This window comes from Perognathus longimembris, chromosome 2 (genome assembly GCF_023159225.1).
Source record: "Perognathus longimembris pacificus isolate PPM17 chromosome 2, ASM2315922v1, whole genome shotgun sequence".
Lineage (NCBI taxonomy): Eukaryota > Metazoa > Chordata > Mammalia > Rodentia > Heteromyidae > Perognathus > Perognathus longimembris.
Genome location: NC_063162.1, coordinates 82,719,442 through 82,741,128, shown reverse-complemented (window position 1 = coordinate 82,741,128; position 21,687 = coordinate 82,719,442). Strand labels below are relative to the sequence as shown.

Genomic DNA, 21,687 nt, shown 5'->3' with positions numbered 1-21,687 from the left:
GCACTCCCACCAACAATGGAGAAGGGTTCCTCTTTCCCCACAGCCCCTCCAGCATTTGTTGTTTCCTGAGTTCAGAGTATAGGCCATTCTAACTGGGGTGAGGTGGTATCTCAGGGTTGTTTTTATTTGCATTACCTTTACTAGCAGGGATGTTGAGCATTTCCTCATGTGTTTCTTTGCCATTTTTATATCTTCTCTTGTGAAGTCTCTCTTTAGCTCTTTTGCCCATTTCCTAATAGGTTTATTGGGCTTGGAGGGGCTTAGTTTTTTGAGTTCTCTGTAGATGACCGATATCAGGCCTTTGTCTGTTGCTGTGCTGGTAAATATCCTTTCCCATATCGTTGGCTGTCTTTCTATTTTGGTAGCTATGACCTTAGCTGTGCAGAAACTTTTTAATTTGTAGTAGTCCCATTTGTCGAGTCTTTCCCCTATTTGTTGTGCCCCTGGGACTCTATTCAGGAAGTTCCTTCCTGTGCCTATAAGTTCTAGTGTCTTTCCTACTCTGTCCTTCAGTAGTTTCAAGGATTCAGGTCTGATGTTGAGGTCCTTGATCCATTTTGAGTTGATCTTGGTGCATGGTGATAGGCTTGGGTCTACTTTGAGTTTTCTGCATATGGCTGCCCAGTTCTCCCAGCACCAGTAGTTGAAGAGGCTATGTTTATTCCATTGTATGTCTTTAGCTCCTTTGTCGAATATCAGTTGGCTGTAAGAGTGCGGTTTTATTTCTGGGTCTTCAATTCTAATCCACTGGTCTTCCGATCTGTTTTTATACCAATACCATGCTGTTTTTGTTATGATGGCCTTGTAGTAGAGCTTGAAGTCAGGTATTGTGATACCTCCTGCACTATTTTTTTTGCCTAGAATTGCTTAGGCTATTCTAGGTTTTTTGCTGTTCCATATGAATTTATGGATTGGTTTCTCTATTTCAGTGAAGAATGTGGCTGGGATTTTGATAGGTATTGCATTGAATTTGTATAACAATTTGGGCAATATGGCCATTTTCACTATATTGATTCTGCCTACCCATGAGCATGGGAGGTCTTTCCATCTCCTTGTGTCTTCTTTGATTTCCCTTATTAGATTTTTGTAGTTTTCATTGAATAGGTCCGTCACATCCTTGGTTAAGTTGATCCCTAGGTACTTTATTCTTTTTTTGGCTACTGTAAATGGAATTGTTTCCATAATTTCCTTTTCTGTTTGTCTATTGCTGGTGTACAGAAAAGCTGCTGACTTTTGTGGATTGATTTTGTAACCTGCTACTTTGCCAAATTGGTTTATTAGGTGTAGGAGTTTGGGTACTGAGTTTTTTGGGTCCTTCAGATATAAGATCATGTCATCTGCGAATAGGGATTACTTGATTTCTTCCTTGCCGATGTGGATCCCTTTGATGTCCTCCTCTTGCCTTATTGCTATGGCTAGGGATTCCAGCACTATGTTGAACAGAAGTGGGGAGAGTGGGCATCCTTGTCTTGTTCCTGAGTTTAGGGGGAATGATTTAAGTTTCTCTCCATTTAATATGATGTTAGCAGTTGGTCTGTTGTATATGGCTTTTATTGTTTTGAGTAATGTTCCATCTATTCCTGTTTTCTCCAAAGCTTTTAATAGGTATGGATGTTGTATTTTGTCAAAGGCTTTTTGGGCATCGACTGAGATAACAATGTAATTCTTAATTTTAGATCTGTTTATGTGGTGAATTACGTTGATTGATTTACGGATGTTGAACCATCCTTGTGACTGAGGGATGAAGCCTACTTGGTCATGATGTATGATTTTCTTGATCAGTTTCTGGATCCTGTTAGCTAATATTTTATTGAGGAGCTTTGCGTCTGTGTTCATTAGTGATATTGGTCTGTAGTTCTCTTTTTTTGTTGGGTCTTTGCCTGGTTTGGGAATGAGTATGATATTAGCTTCGTAGAATGAGTTTGGGATTTCTCCCTCTGTTTCTATTTCGCGGAAGAGTTTGAGGAGTATTGGTATTAGCTCCTCACTAAAGGTTTTGTAGAATTCATTGGTGAATCCATCTGGGCCTGGGCTTTTCTTAGTAGGGAAGTTCTTGATTACCTCCTGTATCTCACCGTAAGTTATTGGTTTATTTAGTTGATTTATTTCTTCTTGGTTCAGTTTGGGCAGTTTGTACTTCTCTAAGAATTGATCCATTTCTGTAAAATTATTGTTTTTTGCTGAGTAGAGGTTTTGGAAATAGCTCCTTATGATTGTTTGAATGTCGTGTGTACTTGTAATTTTTCCGGTGGAGTCCCTGATTTTACGTATATGAGTCTCTTCTCTTCTTTTTTTTGTAAGTCTTGCAAGGGGTCTGTCAATTTTGTTTATTTTCTCAAAGAACCAGCTTTTAGTCTTATTTATTTGTTGAATGGTCTTTCTATTTTCAATCAGATTTATCTCTTCTTTAATCTTTGTGATCTCTCCCCTCCTAGTCGTTTTAGATTCTGTCATTTCTTGTTTCTCCAGTTGTTTTAGTTTCATCGTGAGGGTATTCACCTGCTCTGCTTCCATTCTTTTAATGTGGGTGCTGAGTGCAATGATCTTGCCCCTCAGTACTGCCTTAGCTGTGTCCCATAGGTTTCTTTGTGATGTGTTTTCTTTGTCATTGTGGCTTATGAATTCGTTGATTTCATCTTTAATTTGGTCTGTGGCCCAAGTGTTGGATAGCAGCGTGGGGTTTAGCCTCCAAGAGTGTGTATAGTGTCTGTGGTTTCCTTTGTTGTTGAGGGTTACCTTTAATCCACTGTGATCAGATATAATACATGGGATGACGTCAATACTTTTGTATTTGCTGAGGTTCTTTGTGTGGGCTATGACGTGGTCTATTTTGGAATATGATCCATTGGCTGCTGAAAAGAAGGTGTATTGGGTCTCTGTAGGGTGAAAGGTTCTATATAGGTCTGTTAGATCCATTTGGGAAATGGTGTTATTTAGGTCCTCAGCTCCCTTACTAATCCTCTGGGTGTTGGATCTGTCTCTTGGAGAAAGAGGAGTATTAAAGTCACCCACTATGATTGTGTTTGCGTCTATCTTGCTCTGTAATTCTGTGAGAATTTGCTTGACATATGTCGGGCCTCTTTTGTTCGGTGAGTATACATTTATCACCGTGATTTCTTGATTCTGGATTTTTCCTTGTATTAATATGTAGTGTCCTTCTTTGTCTTTTTGAGTGGACTTTAAAGAGAAGTCCAGCTTGTCTGAGATCAGAATGGCTACACCTGCCGTTTTGGTGGGTGCATTTGCTTGGTAGATCTTGCTCCATCCTTTCATTCGAAGCCTGTTTTTGTCCCTTGCTGTAAGGTGGGTCTCTTGTAGACAGCAGATGTCAACTTTTTGTTTGTGAATCCATTCTGCCAGTCTGCTCCTCTTTATCGGGGAGTTTCAACCATTTATATTTAAAGAGATCAAGGATAAGGGTGTTTTTTCTCCTTCCATTTTCTTGTTGGGCTGTTTTTTCCTCTGTTTTTTTTTTCCTGTCTTTAGTGAGCTGGTCTTTCTGCTGGACTTTGGCTATTGAAGTTTCTTTCTGATTCTGTCTGTGTGTCTTTTACGATCTCTGTTGGGTGGGGTTCCCCTCTTAATATTCGCTGTAGGGCTGGTTTTTTATTCACATACTCCTTTAGCTCCTCTTTGGTGTGGAAAGATCTGGTTCTCCCTTCGAATGTGAACTCCAATTTCGCTGGATATTTGATCCAAGGTTGTAAATTGTTATTCTGAAGTACTTGGATGGTGTTCTTCCACTCACTTCGAGCTTGGTAAGTTTGTGTGGATAAGTCGGATGTTATTCGAATCCTCTTCCCATTGAAAAAAGTTTCCTTCTTCGCTTTGGCTGAATTCAGAATAAGAAAAGTCTTTATCTTGTAGATATACCTTGGAATATTATTACTAGTTCATAGAAAAGAGACATGTTTAGCTTTAAGTAAAACTACCAAACCATTTTATACTGCAGTCAACAATATATAAGAGGGCTGGGAATATGGCCTAGTGGTAGAGTGCTTGCCTTGTATACATGAAGCCCTGGGTTCAATTCCTCAGCCCCACATATATACAAAAAGCCAGAAGTGGTGCTGTGGCTCAAGTGGTAGAGTGCTACCCTTGAGCAAAAGGAAGCCAGAGACAGTGCTTAGGCCCTGAGTTCAAGAGCCAGGACTGGCAAAAATAAAAAACAAAAAACCCAATATATGAACATTTTAGTTGCTAACATTGGCTATTGTTGCTTTAGAGTGTGTGTGTGTGTGTGTGTGTGTGTGTGTGTGTGTGTGTGTGTGTGTGTGTGTGTATCCTAAGTCTTGTACTCAGGGCCTGGGTGCTGTCCTGGAGAGTTTTTTTGTTTTGTTTAGTTTTTGTTTTTATGCTCAAGGCTAGTGCTCTACCAACTTGAGCCACTGCTCCACTTTCAGCTTTTTGGCCGATGCTTGGAGATAAGAGTCTCACAGACTTTTGTGCCCCACTGGCTTTGATAAATGATCCTCAGAGCTTAGCCTCCTGAGTAAACAGGATTACAGGTGTGAACCACCATATTGACATGTGTACAGTTGTATCTCATTCAGTTTAAATTTGCACTTCAAGTCATAGCCAGGTTTTGGTTACTAATAATAATGCTCCTATAGTCATTTGTATATCCATTTTTGTGACAACTCAAATAGAGTTGTTTAGTCATTTGGTAAATGTATTTAATATTCTAAAGACCTGCTAAACAATTTCTGAAGGAATTGTACCACTTTACAATGTACTAACGATATATAAGGGTTCAATTTCTCCTTTATTTATATTTGTTATCTGTATTTTGCTTTGTTTTCTTTTAAAATATAATCATTCTACTCACTAAGTGGGTGTGAAGTAGGTATCTCATTGTGGTTTTGGTTTATATTTACAGAGTGCTTATTAGCTCTGTATAATCTTCCTTAGAAAAATGTCTCTTCAAATCCTTTGCCCGACTTCTAATTTAGCTGTTTTCTTAAGGATGTAAATGTAAGTCTCCTTTGAGATATATAATTTACAATGATGTCCTCATAGACTGTGGTTTGTCTCTTCATGTTTTTGATAGTGTCATTGAAGCACAAAAGTTTTAAATTTTGATGAGGTCCATTTAATCAAATTCTCTTGTATTGTTTGTGCTTTTGTAATATACCTAAGGAGTCATCATCTCATCCAAGAATATGAAGGCACATTCATGTTTTTTTCTAAGGATTTTATAGTTGTATATGTATGATTCATTTTGAGTTATGTTTTTATATGATTAAAGTTTTATATGTAGATACATAGTGCCATTGATACGAAAACTGCTTTCCCCTGTTGAATTTCTTAGCCTATTTGTTAAAATTGAATTGATCACTAATGTAAGTTCATTAATGCCACACTATCTTGAGGTCTATAAATTTGTAGTAAGTTTTAAAATCAGAAAAATATTAAGTTCTCCAACTCTGTTCTTCTTCTAGATTATTTTTTCTATGACATCTCATTAATTAGTTTAACAACTTTAGATTGTGATTTTTTAACCTATTGTTTCTCAGTTTTCTACTAATTTCTGTTTTTATTTTTTCCTAGTTTCTAGATTTCTGGGTTTGTGTGTTTTAAAACAACGCATATGTGAATTCTATTAATTTTCAGGCTTTCTTCTCTGACATATGCCATCAACAACTCAAGCTTTGTTTTAGTTGCTCTCTCCATTTAGATTTCTACACTATGTTGTCACTGCCATTAGTACTAAGTGACACTTCTTTTCTTTCAAGCTTCTTTGTTTTGGTGGTGTTGGAATTTGAAAGCAAGGTCTTAAACTTATTAGGCAAGCACTACTACACTAGTACTACACACCAGGTCCTCATGCTTTAGTTTTAGGGTCTTGTACTTCCCCTGGGCAGGCCTTGGACCATAATCTTTCAACTTCTGCTTTAAATTATTTTAAACATGATTCTTTTACATTTTCTTTCAAATCATCATTCTATGATGTAAAATTCTGGAGACCTTCTGGTGTCAATTTTTGTGTTTGCTATCTGTTTTGAAGGATTTTGTTTTCTCTATTTCATCTTTTTGTTTATTTTTATTTGTAATCTTGTCTTTAGACAGGCTTATTTGTTTGTTTTTTCTGTGATATCATCATACCTGGACTAATATTTGATCATTCATTATTTTGGAGGACATTTATTATGGTTCTCAGAAGATCTGCTAATTTGAATCTTCACATTTGAGGAAGAAACCAATCTGATTTATTTGGTTTTTGTACATTTTATCCTCAATGAGAGGCATAGACATTTTTGTCTCTCTGCCAGTTATGATTGTCCTAATCTACTTTTCCAGTGTTGGTACAGCCCTACAGAAACTGATACAGTTTTTCAATAACTCACGTTTTAGTCACATCTTATAACCTGACTACATAATTCTCTTTTGGTTATTAACCAAAAGATGATTCTTTTCTCTCTTGCCAGTTCATCCATGCATTTACAAATATTTTTTGGTAGATTTTTTTCAAGCATTTCTACACAATGTTGCAGGAGAGTTGACAGAATATCTTTCTCTTCTTTTATGAGAATTAGAGGTCCCAGAGAATTAGAGTGATGGGAAGAAATGAAAATTTCCCATGTTACTACTACTAGAAATGGTCAGAGTGGCTGTGTTTCTTTCTTTTTGGAATATATATGTATATGTGTATATACATATATATACATATATATACATGTGTATATATACATATATACATGTATATACATATACATATACATATATACATATACATATATACATATACATATACATATACATATACATATATACATGTATATATATACATGTATATATACATATATACATATGTATATGTATATATACATATACATATATACTGATCTATATATACATATGTACAGTATTGATACATACTGAATAACTGAATTCATATTTGTACATCCATCTACATGTGTCATTTTCATCCAATTTTTAGTTCCACAATGATTCTCTCTAAAAATATGAAAGTTTGGCTGGGGATATAGCCTAGTGGCAAGAGTGCCTGCCTCGGATATACGAGGCCCTAGGTTCGATTCCCCAGCACCACATATACAGAAAACGGCCAGAAGCGGCGCTGTGGCTCAAGTGGTGGAGTGCTAGCCTTGAGCGGGAAGAAGCCAGGGACAGTGCTCAGGCCCTGAGTCCAAGGCCCAGGACTGGCCAAAAAAAAAAAAAAAAAGAAAGTTTGAAGTTTACATTGTCAAGTCTTAGAAAGACTTTATTGTATTTTCTTGTATCCTTAAAATTCATTAAAAAAAAAAAAACACACAAGGGGCTGGGGATATGGCCTAGTGGCAAGAGTGCTTGCCCTGTATACATGAGGCCCTGGGTTCAATTCCCCAGCACCACATATACAGAAAATGGCCAGAAGTGGCGCTGTGGCTCAAGTGGCAGAGTGCTAGCCTTGAGCAAAAAAGAAGCCAGGTACAGTGCTCAGGCCCTGAGTCCAAGCCCCAGGACTGGCAAAAAAAAAAAAAAAACAAGGAAAACTTGCATCTTAAGCAACTTTAAGATAAATAAGAGGCATCTTCATTTATATATCTGTTTTAGTATGTATATTATTTTATATACATATGAAGAGATGCTTGGGTATTGTACCTTTGTGATCTCTCCTAAGCCTGTCCTCTTTTGGTCTCACTGTATGTGTGTATCTAGAATTATGTATAATTTCTCATATCCCAGTGTATTTTAGATCTAAGGAAGACTGAATATTTGAGAAGAAACAATCCTGAAAAATATGAGAGGCAGACAGGGTTGCAGGATGGAAAATATTCTTGAAGGACTGGAGTTCTTGGTTTACAGCAATGGAAAAAAAGAGCCTCAAATTCATACTGCATGATGAAATGATTAGTGTGCATCCTTTCTAGAAGTTAGTTACCCCATGGTCAGGGCAATGCAATATATCAGTCAAATAGATCTAAATTTCAGTTTTGATTTTTTTGAAAAAAACAAACTTTGTATTTTACTATACAGGTTAGATTATTGAGACACTAATCCATTCCAAGCTAATATTGTAAATATGTATCAGAAATAATAGTATTAAGCGCCAATTCAATTTATGACATCCAGAATTTATCAAAGAGAAAGGGAATTTTTATTTTTCAAGGTGTACTCTCAAAATATTACAGCATAAATTTTGCAAAGCTTACATAACATTTGCATACTCTCAAAAGATCAGAGCATAAATTGTACGTAGCTAATATGATGTAAGAGATTCGAAGAATGAGTCTTCTTGATAGATTGAAGGTTGACCAGATCTCTAAGTTAAAAAAATGATTGTAATAGGGCTGGGAATATGGCCTAGGGGCAAGAGTGCTTGCCTCATATACATGAAGCCCTGGGTTCAATTCCCCAGAACCACATATATAGTAAATGGCCAGAAGTGGCTCTATGGCTCAAGTGGCTGAGTGCTAGCCTTGAGCAAAAAGAAGCCAGGGGGGGCTGGGGATATGGCCTAGTGGCAAGAGTGCCTGCCTCATATACATGAGGCCTGGGTTTGATTCCCCAGCACCACATATACAGAAAATGGCCAGAAGTGGCGCTGTGGCTCAAGTGGCAGAGTGCTAGCCTTGAGCAAAAAGAAGCCAGGGACAATGTTCAGGCCCTGAGTCCAAGCCCCAGGACTGGCAAAAAAAAAAAGAAGCCAGGGATAGTGCTCAGACCCTGAGGCAAGCTCCAAGGCCCATGACTGGCCAAAAAAAAAAAAAAAAAATTATATATATACATATATATCCACATATATATACTCATAAACACACACATATATATATGTATGTGTGTATGTATATTTATATGCTGGTGAGTTCCTACAAGGGTCAAAGAGACCTCTGACAGTGGCCAAAGACCTCTAGGAGACTGTCACTCAGATTAAGATTGTATTCCAGTACGCAGTGATACATCCATTTACACTTCTCATTCCAGGAGAATGAGTCTGAACTAAATGCCTCCCTATGCCAGGAAACCCAAGAAATGTTTGAAATGACATTCTAGAGTCATGAAAGTGTGTGAAAATGCACCAAATTGAGGGAAACCTTGAGTGCCTGAGAAAATATGACAGCAATTGCATTTATCTGAAGTTTACTTGGCTGTTTTCCTGCTACAAAGGAGAAGGAGGCCTCAAAAGCAATATTACATTGTGTTACTGGAAAACAGCATTCAATTACTGGTGGAAATCTTGTCCACAATCTAGAAGCCACCTGAGGTCCTTTATCATAACTATGCAGTGGGAGTTTCATAGGATCAAAAGGGAAACTTACGGGCTAGCTCAGGGAGTGCTAGCACCAGAAATAGAAAGACACTGAATTCCCCCTCCTCTTATCCATCCCCCAATTGTCATTGTTTCTCCTAGCTTTCTCTCTGTGATCCCTTCTGTTTCTGAGATTGTTCTTCACTTCTTTCAACAAATGCTAGTGCCTAAGTGGCATGATATTTTAGGTTATATGACACTGTGCTAACCACATACAGATTGTAACCTTTAAAAAAAAAACTGGACTTGGAGATTGATCTTGAAACATGGGTGCTGTCTTGAGTTTTTGTGTTTTTGGTGGTTAATTGGAGGCAAGAATCTCATGGACTTTTCTGCCCCATCTGGCTTCGAACTGTGGTCCTCAGATCTCAGCCTCTTGAGTAAGTAGCTAGGATTATAGGTATGAGCCACTGGCGACCATCAGATTTTTTTTTGTAAATTTTTTAAAGTTTTTTCTTTATTGCCAAAGTGTGGTACAGGGGGTTATAGATTCATATGTAAGGCAGTGAGTACATTTCTTGTTCAACTTGTTACCTCCTTCCTCATTCCCTCCTCTCCCTTTTCCTCTCCCTCCCCCCAAGAGTTGTGCAGTTGATTTACACCAAATGGTTTTGTAAGTGTTGCTCTTGGAATGGTTTGTCTTTTTGTCCTTTGTCTCTCAATTTTGATATTCCCTTTCCCTTCCCCAGTTCTAATGCCCATATAAACAGTATCCAGGGTATTCGGATGAGATATAGTGGTAGAGGGTAGGGGGGAGTACAACCACAGGAAGGGAATACAAGAGAAACAAAACAAAACAAACAGACAAGGGAAAAAATACAAAAGCTACGGTTTCACATGGCATGTTGATAATAATTACAACAGTGGTATAACTCTTGTTTCCATAACATGGTATTCATTTCACTTAGCATCATCTTATGTGATCATAAGGGTGTAGCTATTGGGGTATTTTGATCTTCTACCATGACTAGCCTAATCATGTACTAGCTATTCCCTATGAGGGACATCATAGGTTTATGTTTCTTTGGGCCTGGGTCACTTCACTTAATATGATGTTTTCCAAGTCCTTTCATTTCCTTACAAATGGGGCAGTGTCATTCCTTCTGATGGAGGCATAGAATTCCATTGTGTATATGTACCACATTTTCCTGACACATTTGTCTACTGAGGGGCATCTAGGTTGGTTCCATGTTTTAGCAATGACAAGTTATGCTGCAATGAACATAGTTGTGCTGGTGGCTTTAGTGTGGTCTTGCTTGTAGTCTTTTGGGTAGATGCCCAAAAGTGGGGCTGCTGGGTAGTAGGGGAGCTCTATGTTTAGCCTTCTGAGGAACCTCCACACTGCTTTCCAGAGGGGTTGAACAAGTTTGCATTCCACCAACAATGTAATAGGGATCCCTTTTTGCCACATCCTCTCCAGCATTTGTAATTATTGGATTTCCTCATAATGGACATTCTTACTGGAGTGAGGTGGAATCACAATGTTACTTTGATTTTCATTTCTTTTATGGCCAGTGATGTAGAGCACTTTTTCATGTGACTCTTGGCCATTCTCATTTCCTCTTCAGAGAAGTTTCTTTTTAGGTCTTTAGCCCATTTGTTGCGAGGGCTGTTGGTTCTTTGATTATTTGTTTTGGAGGTATTTAATTTTTTGAATTATGTGTATATTTTAGATATCAGGCCTTTGTCCGTTGTATGGCTGGTAAAGATCTTTTCCCGGTAAAGATCTTTTCCCAATCTGTGGGCTTTCTGTTTATCTTGGAAACTATGTCCTTTGCCCAGCAGAAGCTCTGCAGTTTGATACAGCCCCACTTGTCCAACTTTTCTTTGATTTGTTGCATTTCTGTGCCTTTGTTGAGGAAGTTTCTTCCAGTGCCAAGGAATCCTAGAGTTTCTCCTATAACTTCTTGTAGTGTTTTCAGGGTATCTGATTTTATTTCTAGGTCTTTGATCCATTTGGAATTGATTTTGGTGCAGGGTGATAAATAGGGATCTAGTTTTAGTTTGTTACAGGTGTTGACCCAGTTTTGCCAGCACCATTTGTTGAAGAGGCTGTCTTTGTTCCAACCTATATTTTTAGCTCCTTTGTCAAAGATTAAGTAGCCATAGGGCTGCAGCTTCATTTCTGGGTCTTCAGTTCTATTCCATTGGTCAAGATTGACAAGATACCCTAAAAAGGGTGGACTTCTCAATCACTGTTGAGCTGATGCCCAATGTTTTCCACTTGCAAAATGGGAGAAATAGCATCTGTAATATCTCTACTTTTAAGTGAAATTAAAGAGAACTCTCAAGTGTGCACATTTCTCCATGTATTGAACAGTGTAGCAATTTGATCTGATTGCTTTAGGGCACCCTGAAAACAATCTTTGTTCTTGATAGATGAGGAAATCAATGTTTACAGCAGTGAAATGGCTGATTGCTAGCAAAGTATCAGGACTCACACGTGAACCCATACAAAATCCAGGCTGTAGCTAAGAAGAGAACTATTATTAAGATTGGGATGTCCTTGAGCAGTGCTCATTCTATTCACGGTCATTAATAAATTCCCTGGGACAGGGTTTCCCATGAAGTAAATGTTCATGGAAAGAGTTACTGATAAGAGCACCTCCACCTTCTATTGAGCAGAATTCTTAGAATGTGAGCAATGTTGTGTTCATATGAATCTGCCAAAAACCTCTGAGAAGCAGGCCTCCATTTCCCTTAAGAAGTAACTGACAAAACAGACACTTTTTATTTAAAAATAAAATGAGTGATGAAACTGGCAACTGATCCTTGTTTTAAGTCTAATTGGTCTTCAAGACACCATTTGCTGCAAACAATTGGAGATCTTCAAAAGCTTTCTCTCTGTTTCATGCTGAGGTGGGGATTTGCAAGTTTAGGAGCCTGTGGTCATAGTCTCTCAATGTATTTATGTGCTCAATCTTCTGATCTCCTGAGCTAAAAGAACTCTTTTTGCTGCTGAAACTGATTGGTAAACAAATCTCAGGCTGTCTTTATAGAGAGAGATTTGTTAACAGGTAATCACCTGTTACTGTTAATCACCTACTGTATTCCAGGACTGAGAATTCAGCTACAATCCATGCTCTCAAAGTCTTGTTGTGTTTTTTTGTTGTTGTTGTTGTTGTTGTTGTTTGCCAGTCCTGGGGCTTGGACTCAGGGCCTGAGCACTGTCCCTGGCTCCTTCCCGCTCAAGGCTAGCACTCTGCCTCTTGAGCCACAGAACCAATTCTGGCCGTTTTCTATATATGTGGTGCTGAGGAACCGAAACCAGGGCTTCATGTATGCGAGGCAAGTACTCTTGCCGCTAGGCCATATTCCCAGCTTCTCATACAACCTAAGCAGAGGTACATGTCTGTAGACCAAAATATGTGGTAGATATATAGATAGGAATTCCCAGGTCCAAGACCTGATCCAAGCAAAAGGCATGAGACCCTATTAGAAAAATAACACAAGATAAAAGTATGGGACTGTGGCTCAAGTAAAAAAGCACCTGCTAACAATGAAGCCCTGAGCTCAAACCTGAGTTCTGTTCCTTTCCCTAAAATCTAAGAGCCTAGTAAAATTAAAATCATAGTAAACTGAGTGTGGAGATACTGCCCATTAATCTCAACACACAGTGGGGGGGGGTGGATTACAAATCAGGGCTAGTAGGGATGACATAGGTCTAGCATGCCTGAGCTACATAGATGGGGCCTGAGTAAAAATAAAACAAAATGAGCCAGTTTCCAGTGGTTTATACTTGTCATACTAAGATCTGGAGGACTGAGCTAATGCTGGAAAAAAAATCCTTGAGACTCCACAATAGCTAGCAAAATGTCAGACTGGAGGCAAGGCTCAAGTGGTAAAGCAACAGCCAAGCAAGCAAACTGAGCAAATGTAACACTAGTCCTGGCAAGGCAAACTAACAAAATGATCCAGGCAACAGTGGCACTTTCCTATAATCCTACTAGCTACTAGAGAGGCTAAGGGTAGGAGGACAATAGCTCAAGACAAGTCCAGGCAGAAAAGCTTGTGAAATCCTGTTTCAAACACAGCCATCAAGAAGCAGGTAAGTTTGACAAGAAATGTATTCACTACCTTACGTATGTAACTGTAACCTCTCTGTACATCACCTTGAAAATAAGGTTAAATTTTTTTTTAATCATCAAAAATCAGGGCTGAGCCGTGCTCCATTGGCTTATACCTGTACTTCTAGCTACTCACAAGGCTGAGATCTGAAGATTGGGGTTACAAGCCAGGAAGGAAATTCCATGAGACTTATCTCCAATAAACTACTCAGAAAAGGCTGAAAGTAGTGCTGTGGCTCAAGTGGTAGAGCACTAGCCTTGAGCACAAAGAAGCTCAAGGGCTCAAGGCAGAGTTCAAACCCCAAGATCAGCAAAAAAAAAAAAAAAAAAGAAAAAGAAAAAGAAAAAAACCTCACAGGGCTGGAGGCATGGCTTAACTGGAAGAACATCAGCTATCAGCTTAGTAACTAGGAGGCCTTGAGCTCAAACTCCAGTAACACAAAAAAAATTAAAACAAAAACAAACAAAAACCAACCCCAATTAAATATTTCATCATAATCACTATGATGGCTATAGTTAGAAAACAATCAGTTGACAAGGATGTGCAGAAACAGGAAACTTTCTTTATGTGTGCCAGTTCTGGGATTAGAATTTAGGACCTGGGTACTGTCCCTGAGCTTTTTTGCTCAAGGCTGGTGCTCTACCACTTGAGTTACAGCTCTACTTCCAGCTTTTTGGTAGTTAATTGGATAAGCCATCCTATTCAGGATGGCTATGAACCACAATCCTTAGATCTCAGCTTCCTGAGAAGCTAGGATTCCAGGCATGAATCACTGGCACCTGGCAAACTGGAGCCTTTATGTGTTGTTAGTGAGATTGTAAAATAGTGCTATGGAAAACAGCCTGGCAGTCCTTCAGTAAGCTAAAACTAGATATAGACCCAGTAATTCTATTCCTGGATTTATGTACAAAATAATTGAAAACAAATATTTAAACAATAGCTCATACATAAATGATCATAGCAATATTACAATAAACATGAGGTGGAAACAACTTATGTGTCTATCAAGTAATGAATGGACAAACTATTTGTTTATTCATTATTTCTTTGGGCCTATTTGTACAACAAAATATTACTCAGCTGAAAGAAGGAAGGAAGTACTCCTACATACCAGACACAGAGGTCACATGTTCCTACTATATTCTATTTACTTGAAATACAATAGATAAACTCATCGAAACAAATGCAGATTTCTAAGGACTTGGGGAGATGAGAAAATGGGATAATGGGTGAATGATTATGTGGCTTTTATTTGGGGTGTTGAAATATTTCAGAACTAGACAGTGGTGATTGTTAAACAACATGGGTTTACTATATTTTCTGCCATGTAGATTAGTTAATAAATAAAATACTTGTAAGAATATCTCTGCAAAATAGCCAAAAATTTTCTTTTTCCTAAGACTATAAAACAAATACATGGCCTTAACAATATGTTTCACTGAATTCCTTAGACTTCTTAGCAGGAAATCTACATGTTCAAATTTCTGTCCCTTAAATATCTCTAGCCCCTAATTCCTGGGAAGTTTTATAGTTCTACCTTTGCATCTCAAAGAATGATTTTTTTAATTCAGTCTGATTATCTCACAATGTATAATTTCCAACTTTCTCTTTAGAAAAGCCAATCGTGATACATTTTGTGAACAATCCAGTCTACCTGTTGAAAAATGAAACTAAAAGGCCCAGTGGCAGAGTCAAAGTAACATACCATGATTAGAATGAGAAGGTGGAATGGTAGGATTACACAGGGGAGAAAATACATAGCTGCTTCTTTGTCACATTCGCTCTTTGAGCCATACATGTCTCCTTCTATACAAGGCTGGTCAGAAAGTGTTCACTCAGTGAATGTCAGAAAAATGCTGGTCAGGCTTTCGGGCGGTGACGACCTCCTCCCGAGAACATGCCTCTCGCAAAGGATCTTCTCCATCCCTCTCCTGAAGAGAAGAGGAAACACAAGAAGAAGCGCCGGGTGCAGAGCCCCAACTCCTACTTCATGGATGTGAAATACCCAGGATGCTATAAAATCACCACGGTCTTTAGCCATGCACAGACAGTAGTTTTGTGTGTTGGTTGCTCCACTGTCCTCTGCCAGCCTACAGGAGGGAAAGCAAGGCTTACAGAAGGATGTTCCTTCAGAAGGAAACAGCACTAAAAGAACCGAGAACCAAGATGAGTGGGAAACCGTCCCAATAAACACATTTTGGATAAAAAAAAAAAAAAGAAAAATGCTGGTCAGAAACAGAGAGGGACTGTGAGTTCCCTATGGGACGAAGAATTTACAGTTTTTCAAGTATGGTATACTCGGGTGGATTCCCATGGTATAAGGCCTTTGAACAATTAACTGGCAGCTTAACAAAGTGAATACCAGAAAGCTGAAACATGTTGTTTTTTTCTTAGAGAAGTGGAGCTTAAGGAGGGTGTGCATAGATTGAGAGAGGAATGTTGAATGAATATAATCATAACATTTCATACACATTTGTGAAAATGGATGGGGTCAGGATAGTTTCGAGGAGAATGATAGAAGGGGTGATATTGAACAAGGTACTCATAAATTGGCATAATGAATTGAAACCTCTTTGCACAATTATGTAAAGATAATAAAAATTAAATTTAATAAACTGTTTATTGACATTCCTTCCTTTACCTGGAAAATGAATTGACTGTATTCATAGGTGACTTTTAACCTTTGTCTCTCTGCCTGGAGATACATTTTGAGAAGGATAATAATTACATTTCTAAGTCTATAAATGAGCAGGATCAAAGACCCCAAATTAGCTAATAGACATTTCCAGAGAAAACACTGGCCATGTTGATGTGAGTCTAATCTGCAGTTACAAACAAGGTGCTCACGTTTTCCCTACCTAAGCCAGAGCTGGTTGAAGCCATGTTTAAGAGTTTCATTCATCTTGCCTGTGACAGTTGCCACAAGGAACTACTGCAGGAAGGAAACCAGATGGCCTTAAAGACCTGTAGGGGAAAGTAGTGTGTGTGTGTGTGTGTGTGTGTGTGTGTGTGTGTGTGTGTGTGAGACAGAGACACAGAGACAGAGAGACAGAGGCAGAGAATCATTTTCAAATTAATGAACGTATGAAAGCAATTCACATTCAGTAGAAACACATACAGCCCAGGCTAGAATTATCCATATCTGATCCTCTCTCTGTAATGAGCTGTGTTGTTCTGTAGGAAGGGTGGGATTCAGTTTATTTTGACTTAAGCACACTCAATTTATGATATGCCAATTGTGTCATAAGTTGAGAAGCACCTAAATGTATAAAGAACCATGAGAATGTGAGTATATAATTTTTATTGTGCCTTGGTGTTCATCAGATGGCTTTTCTTTTAGAAGGTAAAATGAGAACACATTTTCTAAAGAGCTGTGGTAAGAATTGGTCTACCTGGCTATTTTAATTAGGTTCAGAAAATAAATGCCATCACATCTCTACATGGATCTCTCTTTGTCCTCAATGCCAAGTTTATATAGATCATGCATGACCTTAAAACTGTATGTTCCCACTGTTTTTCCCTCCTGGTGTTTCTTAAATAGGGTTCTATGTTTCTGATTCATCATCCTATACTCTTGAAATCCATTCTTTTCCAAGGTACTTTTGGAAATGTTGGCTGTCTATATAAAACTCTTATTCCTTGTTTGTGGTTATATCTTACCTTGTGGATATAGAAAGATTGCACAACATATGGAATACATTCCTTCCCAGCTCAATTCCATCTCCATGAGACAGCCATGTTTATGGTCAGTAAGTCTTTCCTCCTGTGAATGGAGCCAATGAGATGGGAATTGGGATGCAGAGATGGAAGTCTGCCTGTGACATGGAATAAAGGTTATAAACATTGATGTGAGAAAGTTCCCACCGTGCAAAACCATTCTTTACCACATATTTGGAAAAGCCAAAGGAAGGACATTTAAAGAGATGAAGTGTTTTACAAAGAGAAGAGGCAGATGAAAAACTGATCTGGGAAAGGAAGGAGATGAATAGTCTGATGCAGAGAAATGTGCCATGGGCAATAATATCTTCTGGGAGATTTTCAATTCCTGCTTTTCAGCTCTTGTGAGGCCCTTTCTTGCCCTTGGATTCTGTAAGGTACTCCAGATTTATACAAAATCCTTCTGATTTTTTTTTACTCCCATATGCTTGCTTGAATGAGTTTCTATCATTTGACAGCCAGAAGACTGTGTGTGTGAGTGTGCGTGTGTGTGTCATACCTGTGTACTAGTATTGGGGTTTGAATCAAGTCTTAGCTTTTCATGCTTGAGGTTAGTGCTCTGCCATTTGGGACAAACCTCCACTGGTTAATTGGATGTAAGAGTCTCACATACTACTCTGTCCTAGGTGGCCTCGAACTACAATCCTCAGATTTTAGTTTCCAGGGTTAGTAGGATTACAGCTGTTAGCCACCAATTCCCAGGGACTACTACTGTCCCTGAGCTTTTCTGCTCAAGGTTAGTACTCCATCACTTGAGCCACAGCTCCACTTCTGGCATTTTAGGTAGTTAATTGGAAATAAGAGTCTCACAAACTTTCCTGTCCAGTATGGCTTTGTAGTGAGATCTGATCTCAGCCCCTTGAGTAGCTAGGATTACAGACATGAGCCACTGGAACCCAGCCAAAAGACTTTTGATTAAGACAACTAGAATCTATTTTTTGCTTGGTTCTGAGCCTAAGAAAAGAAGAATAACCTTTGATTCTCCCTGAATTAATGAAATCTAGATATAGCCATTTAGTTCAAGAATCATCTAATCCAGTCCTTGTGTTTTATAGTTGAAACAGTGGTGCCTGAGGAAATAATGGCTTACAAAAGTTCCCATGGAGATGTTAGAGCCAGAACTAAGCCACAGGCATTTTGAATTCCAGTCTGGTGTCCTTTCCACTGTAAGGCTGCCTCTGCATGAAAATATTTACACAAACAGGTGAATATCTGTTTTCTATTCAGATGTCATAGTTGTAACTATCCACTGGATCAAACACAGGAATGGGCAGGGGATCCAGGCCTTGTATCTACTGTGCCCCAAGCCTCTGGGGTCAGTGGGTTAATTGGATATTTGGACACAGAATTCACAGATACTGAGCTGTATTATATATACAAACGAATTCATATAGACTGTTAAGACACTGATTTTAAACTAATCATAATTTGTATAATTTTGCTTATTATTTTATGTTACAGATAAGCCATATCATTTGGTCATTGTAAGTAGATATTAATAAATTTGGTTAAAAAGTTCATGAATCATTAGAGCCAGCCTAAGAGTAATAGTAATAAAGAAAGAGAATTTGTGCAAATTTCCAAGAAGAAAATTTTGTCTTAATGCAGTAATCTTTGTACTTTTTGTTGTTAGTTTCTCATTCTCTGCACCTATTGAGGATCTCAAAGAACCTTTGTTATACAGTTTTAACTATCAATAGTTTTTGTATTAAAACTAGAAACATTTTATGCCAGTACTGGGGCCTCATGCTCTCTCACTTGGCTTTTTCACTCAAGGCTGGCTCTCTACAACTTAAGCTATGCCTCTACTTCTGAACTTGTTGCCAATTAATTGGTATTAGGAGTCTCTCAGGCTTTATTTGCCTGGGCTATCTTCAAACCATTATTCTGATTGTGAAATTAGTTTTGACCTCATACACTGCCTTGTGGTTCTAAAAAAAATAAGCTTATAGTGGAATACAAAATTGGGATAAAATTTGAAAAGTGCATTTTATTTGCCTTAGTTTAAAATGCTCGAGTCTGCTCTAATTCCACCTAGTCATTAGGCTGACCAGGAGGATGAGGCTGTGAAGCTAGTTTGGGTAGAAAAGTTCTCAAGGCTCCACATCCAATTAACCAGCAAAAAGCTAGTTGAGAGGCATTAGCTCAAGTGGTAGAGCATCAGCCTGAGTGAGAAAACTCAGAGCCTGAAGCCTGAGTTCAAGTGTGAGTACACACACACACACACACACACACACACACACACACACAGTTGAACCTGAAAAATATCTCTGAAATGTGCTGGTATATTAGTAAAATGTGCCCAGTTTTGGTGGTTTATCTCCTTGGTTTTCTGAGTAATGCCTTCCCCTATGCTATACCTGGTTATCTTTCTCTAATTGTGGATTCTGCCTAAGTAGCAAATATTCTGGGTCTTGCTGAATAATTACCTGTGCTTTATGTACACATTATTATATTCTATTTTTATTTAAAGAAGGAAAAGTAAAGAAACAATTCTTTAGCTGAAAAAGAGTTTATTTTAAATTGTTATTATTTATGTTGTCCTAGCACTATACTACTTGTGTCATAGCTCCACTTCTGCTTTTTTGGTGGTTAATTGGAGATAAAATCTCATGAACTTTCCTGCCTGGCTGGCTTCAAACTGTAGTCCTCAGATCTCAGCCTCCTGAGTTCTAGGATTACAAGTATGAGCCACTGATGTTGGATTTCTATGTTTATTCTTAAGTACTTCATTGTGAATCTAATTATATAGGTAGTATTGTTTCTAAAGTAGCCACAATCCTATTTTAATCAAGTATCCAAGTATCTTCTGACAAGTTTTAAACATTTTTTATCCTTCTAAAGTTTAGAGGGATGAAAGTAAAATTAGGATTGTTTGGTTATTTTCTGGTCTTTTTTTGTAACTTTTCATAATGTTGAATTATATGAAACATAAACTTAACCATTCTAACTTTTTTTTGTGTGTTAACTGTATTGGGGTTTAAAATCAAGGGCCTAGGCACTGTCTTTTAGCTTTTTTGCTCAAGGATTATAGGCATGAAACATTGGTGCCCAGCTATTAACTACTTCTACCTGTACAGAAAAATCAGGGTTTCTTTTTTTTTCTTTATTGTCAAGGTGAAGTACAGAGGGGTTACAGTTTCATACATAAGACAGTGAGTACATTTCTTATCCAACTTGTTACCTCCTCCCTCATTTTCCCCCTCCTCTCCCCTCCCCATTTCCCTCTCCCCCCACCACGAGTTGTACAGTTGGTTTATACCATACAGTTTTGTAAGTATTGCCGTTGCATTGATGTGTCTTTTTATCCTTTGTCGATTTTGGTATTCCCTTTCCCTTCCCTAGTTCCAATACACATATATACAACATCCAGGGTACTAAAATCAGTTACATTGATATCAGAGGTAAAACCACAGGAAGGAAATATGGGGGGGGGAGGGCATAGTTCCATATGGCATGTTGAAAATAACAACAACAATGATGTACCACTTGTTTCCATAACTTGAAGTTCATTTTACTTAGCATCATCTTATGTGTTCATATGGGCATAGCTATTGAACTAAAGTCCTTCTATTTCCTTACAAATGGGGCAGTATCATTCTTTCTGATAGAGGCATAGAATTCCATTGTGTGTATGTATTTTCTTGATCCACTCATCTCCTGAGGGGCATCTGGTTCCATATTTAGTGATAACAAATTGCACTGCAATGAACATAGTTGTGCTGGTGGCTTTAGTGTGGTCTTGCTCATAGTCTTTTGGGTACATGCCCCAAAGAGGAGCTGCTGGGTTGTAGGGGAGCTCTATGTTTAGCCTTCTGAGGAACCTCCATACTGCTTTCCAGAGTGTTGAACAAGTTTACACTCCCACCAATAATGTAGTAGGGTTCCCTTTTGGCCTCATCTCCTCCAGCATTTGTTATTATTAGTTTTCCTGATAATGGACATTCTTGCTGGGCTGAGGTGGAATCTCAGTGTTGCTTTGATTTGCATTTCTTTTTATGGCCAGTAATACAGAGCACTTCATTGTCTCTTGGCCATTCTCATTTCCTCTTTGGAGAAGTCTCTCCTTAGGTCTTTAGCCCGTTTGTTGAGGAGGAAGTTGGTTCTTTGAGGATTTGTTTTGGCCTGAAGACCAATGGAATAGAACTGAAGACCCAGAAATGAAGCTGCAGCCCTATGGCTACTTAATCTTTGATAAAGGAGCTAAAAGAATAGGATGGAAGAAAGAAAGCCTATTCAACAAATGGTGCTGGCAAAACTGGTTCAACATCTGTAACAAGCTAAAACTAGATCCTTATATATCACCCTGCACCAAAATCAATTCCAGATATATCAAAGACCTCAAGGTAAAATCAAATAACCTGAAAACACTGCAAGAAGGAATAGGAGAAATACTTGGGCTCCTTGGCACAGAATGCAACAAATCAAAGAAAGGTTGGACAAATGGTATCGCATCAAACTGCAGAGCTTCTGCAGAGCTTCTGCAGAGCAAAGGACATAGCTTGCAAGATAAATAGAAAGCCCATAGATTGGGAGAAGATCTTTACTGGCCATACAACAGACAAAGGCTTCATATCTAAAATATATGTAGAACTCAAAAAATTAAATTCCTCCAGAAAAATCAGGGTTTCTTTTGTATAAACTGTATTTGG

General features: G+C 38.3%; 1 protein-coding gene across 2 annotated transcripts; it reads left to right on the top strand.

Annotated features, from left to right (window-relative positions):
- The first annotated feature begins 754 nt into the window (after positions 1-754).
- On the top strand, positions 755-15,482 carry LOC125345777 (40S ribosomal protein S27-like). Of its 2 annotated transcripts, XM_048337811.1 has the most exons (2): positions 755-762; positions 15,293-15,482. In XM_048337811.1, the coding sequence occupies exon 2, from the start codon at positions 15,309-15,311 to the stop codon at positions 15,465-15,467; it is 159 nt and encodes a 52-aa protein (XP_048193768.1). In that variant the 5' UTR covers positions 755-762; positions 15,293-15,308; the 3' UTR covers positions 15,468-15,482. The 2 variants fall into 2 exon arrangements, with proteins under 2 accessions (XP_048193768.1, XP_048193767.1); XM_048337810.1 differs by lacking the exon at positions 755-762 and having other exon boundaries at positions 15,190-15,482.
- Positions 15,483-21,687: the final 6,205 nt, after the last annotated feature.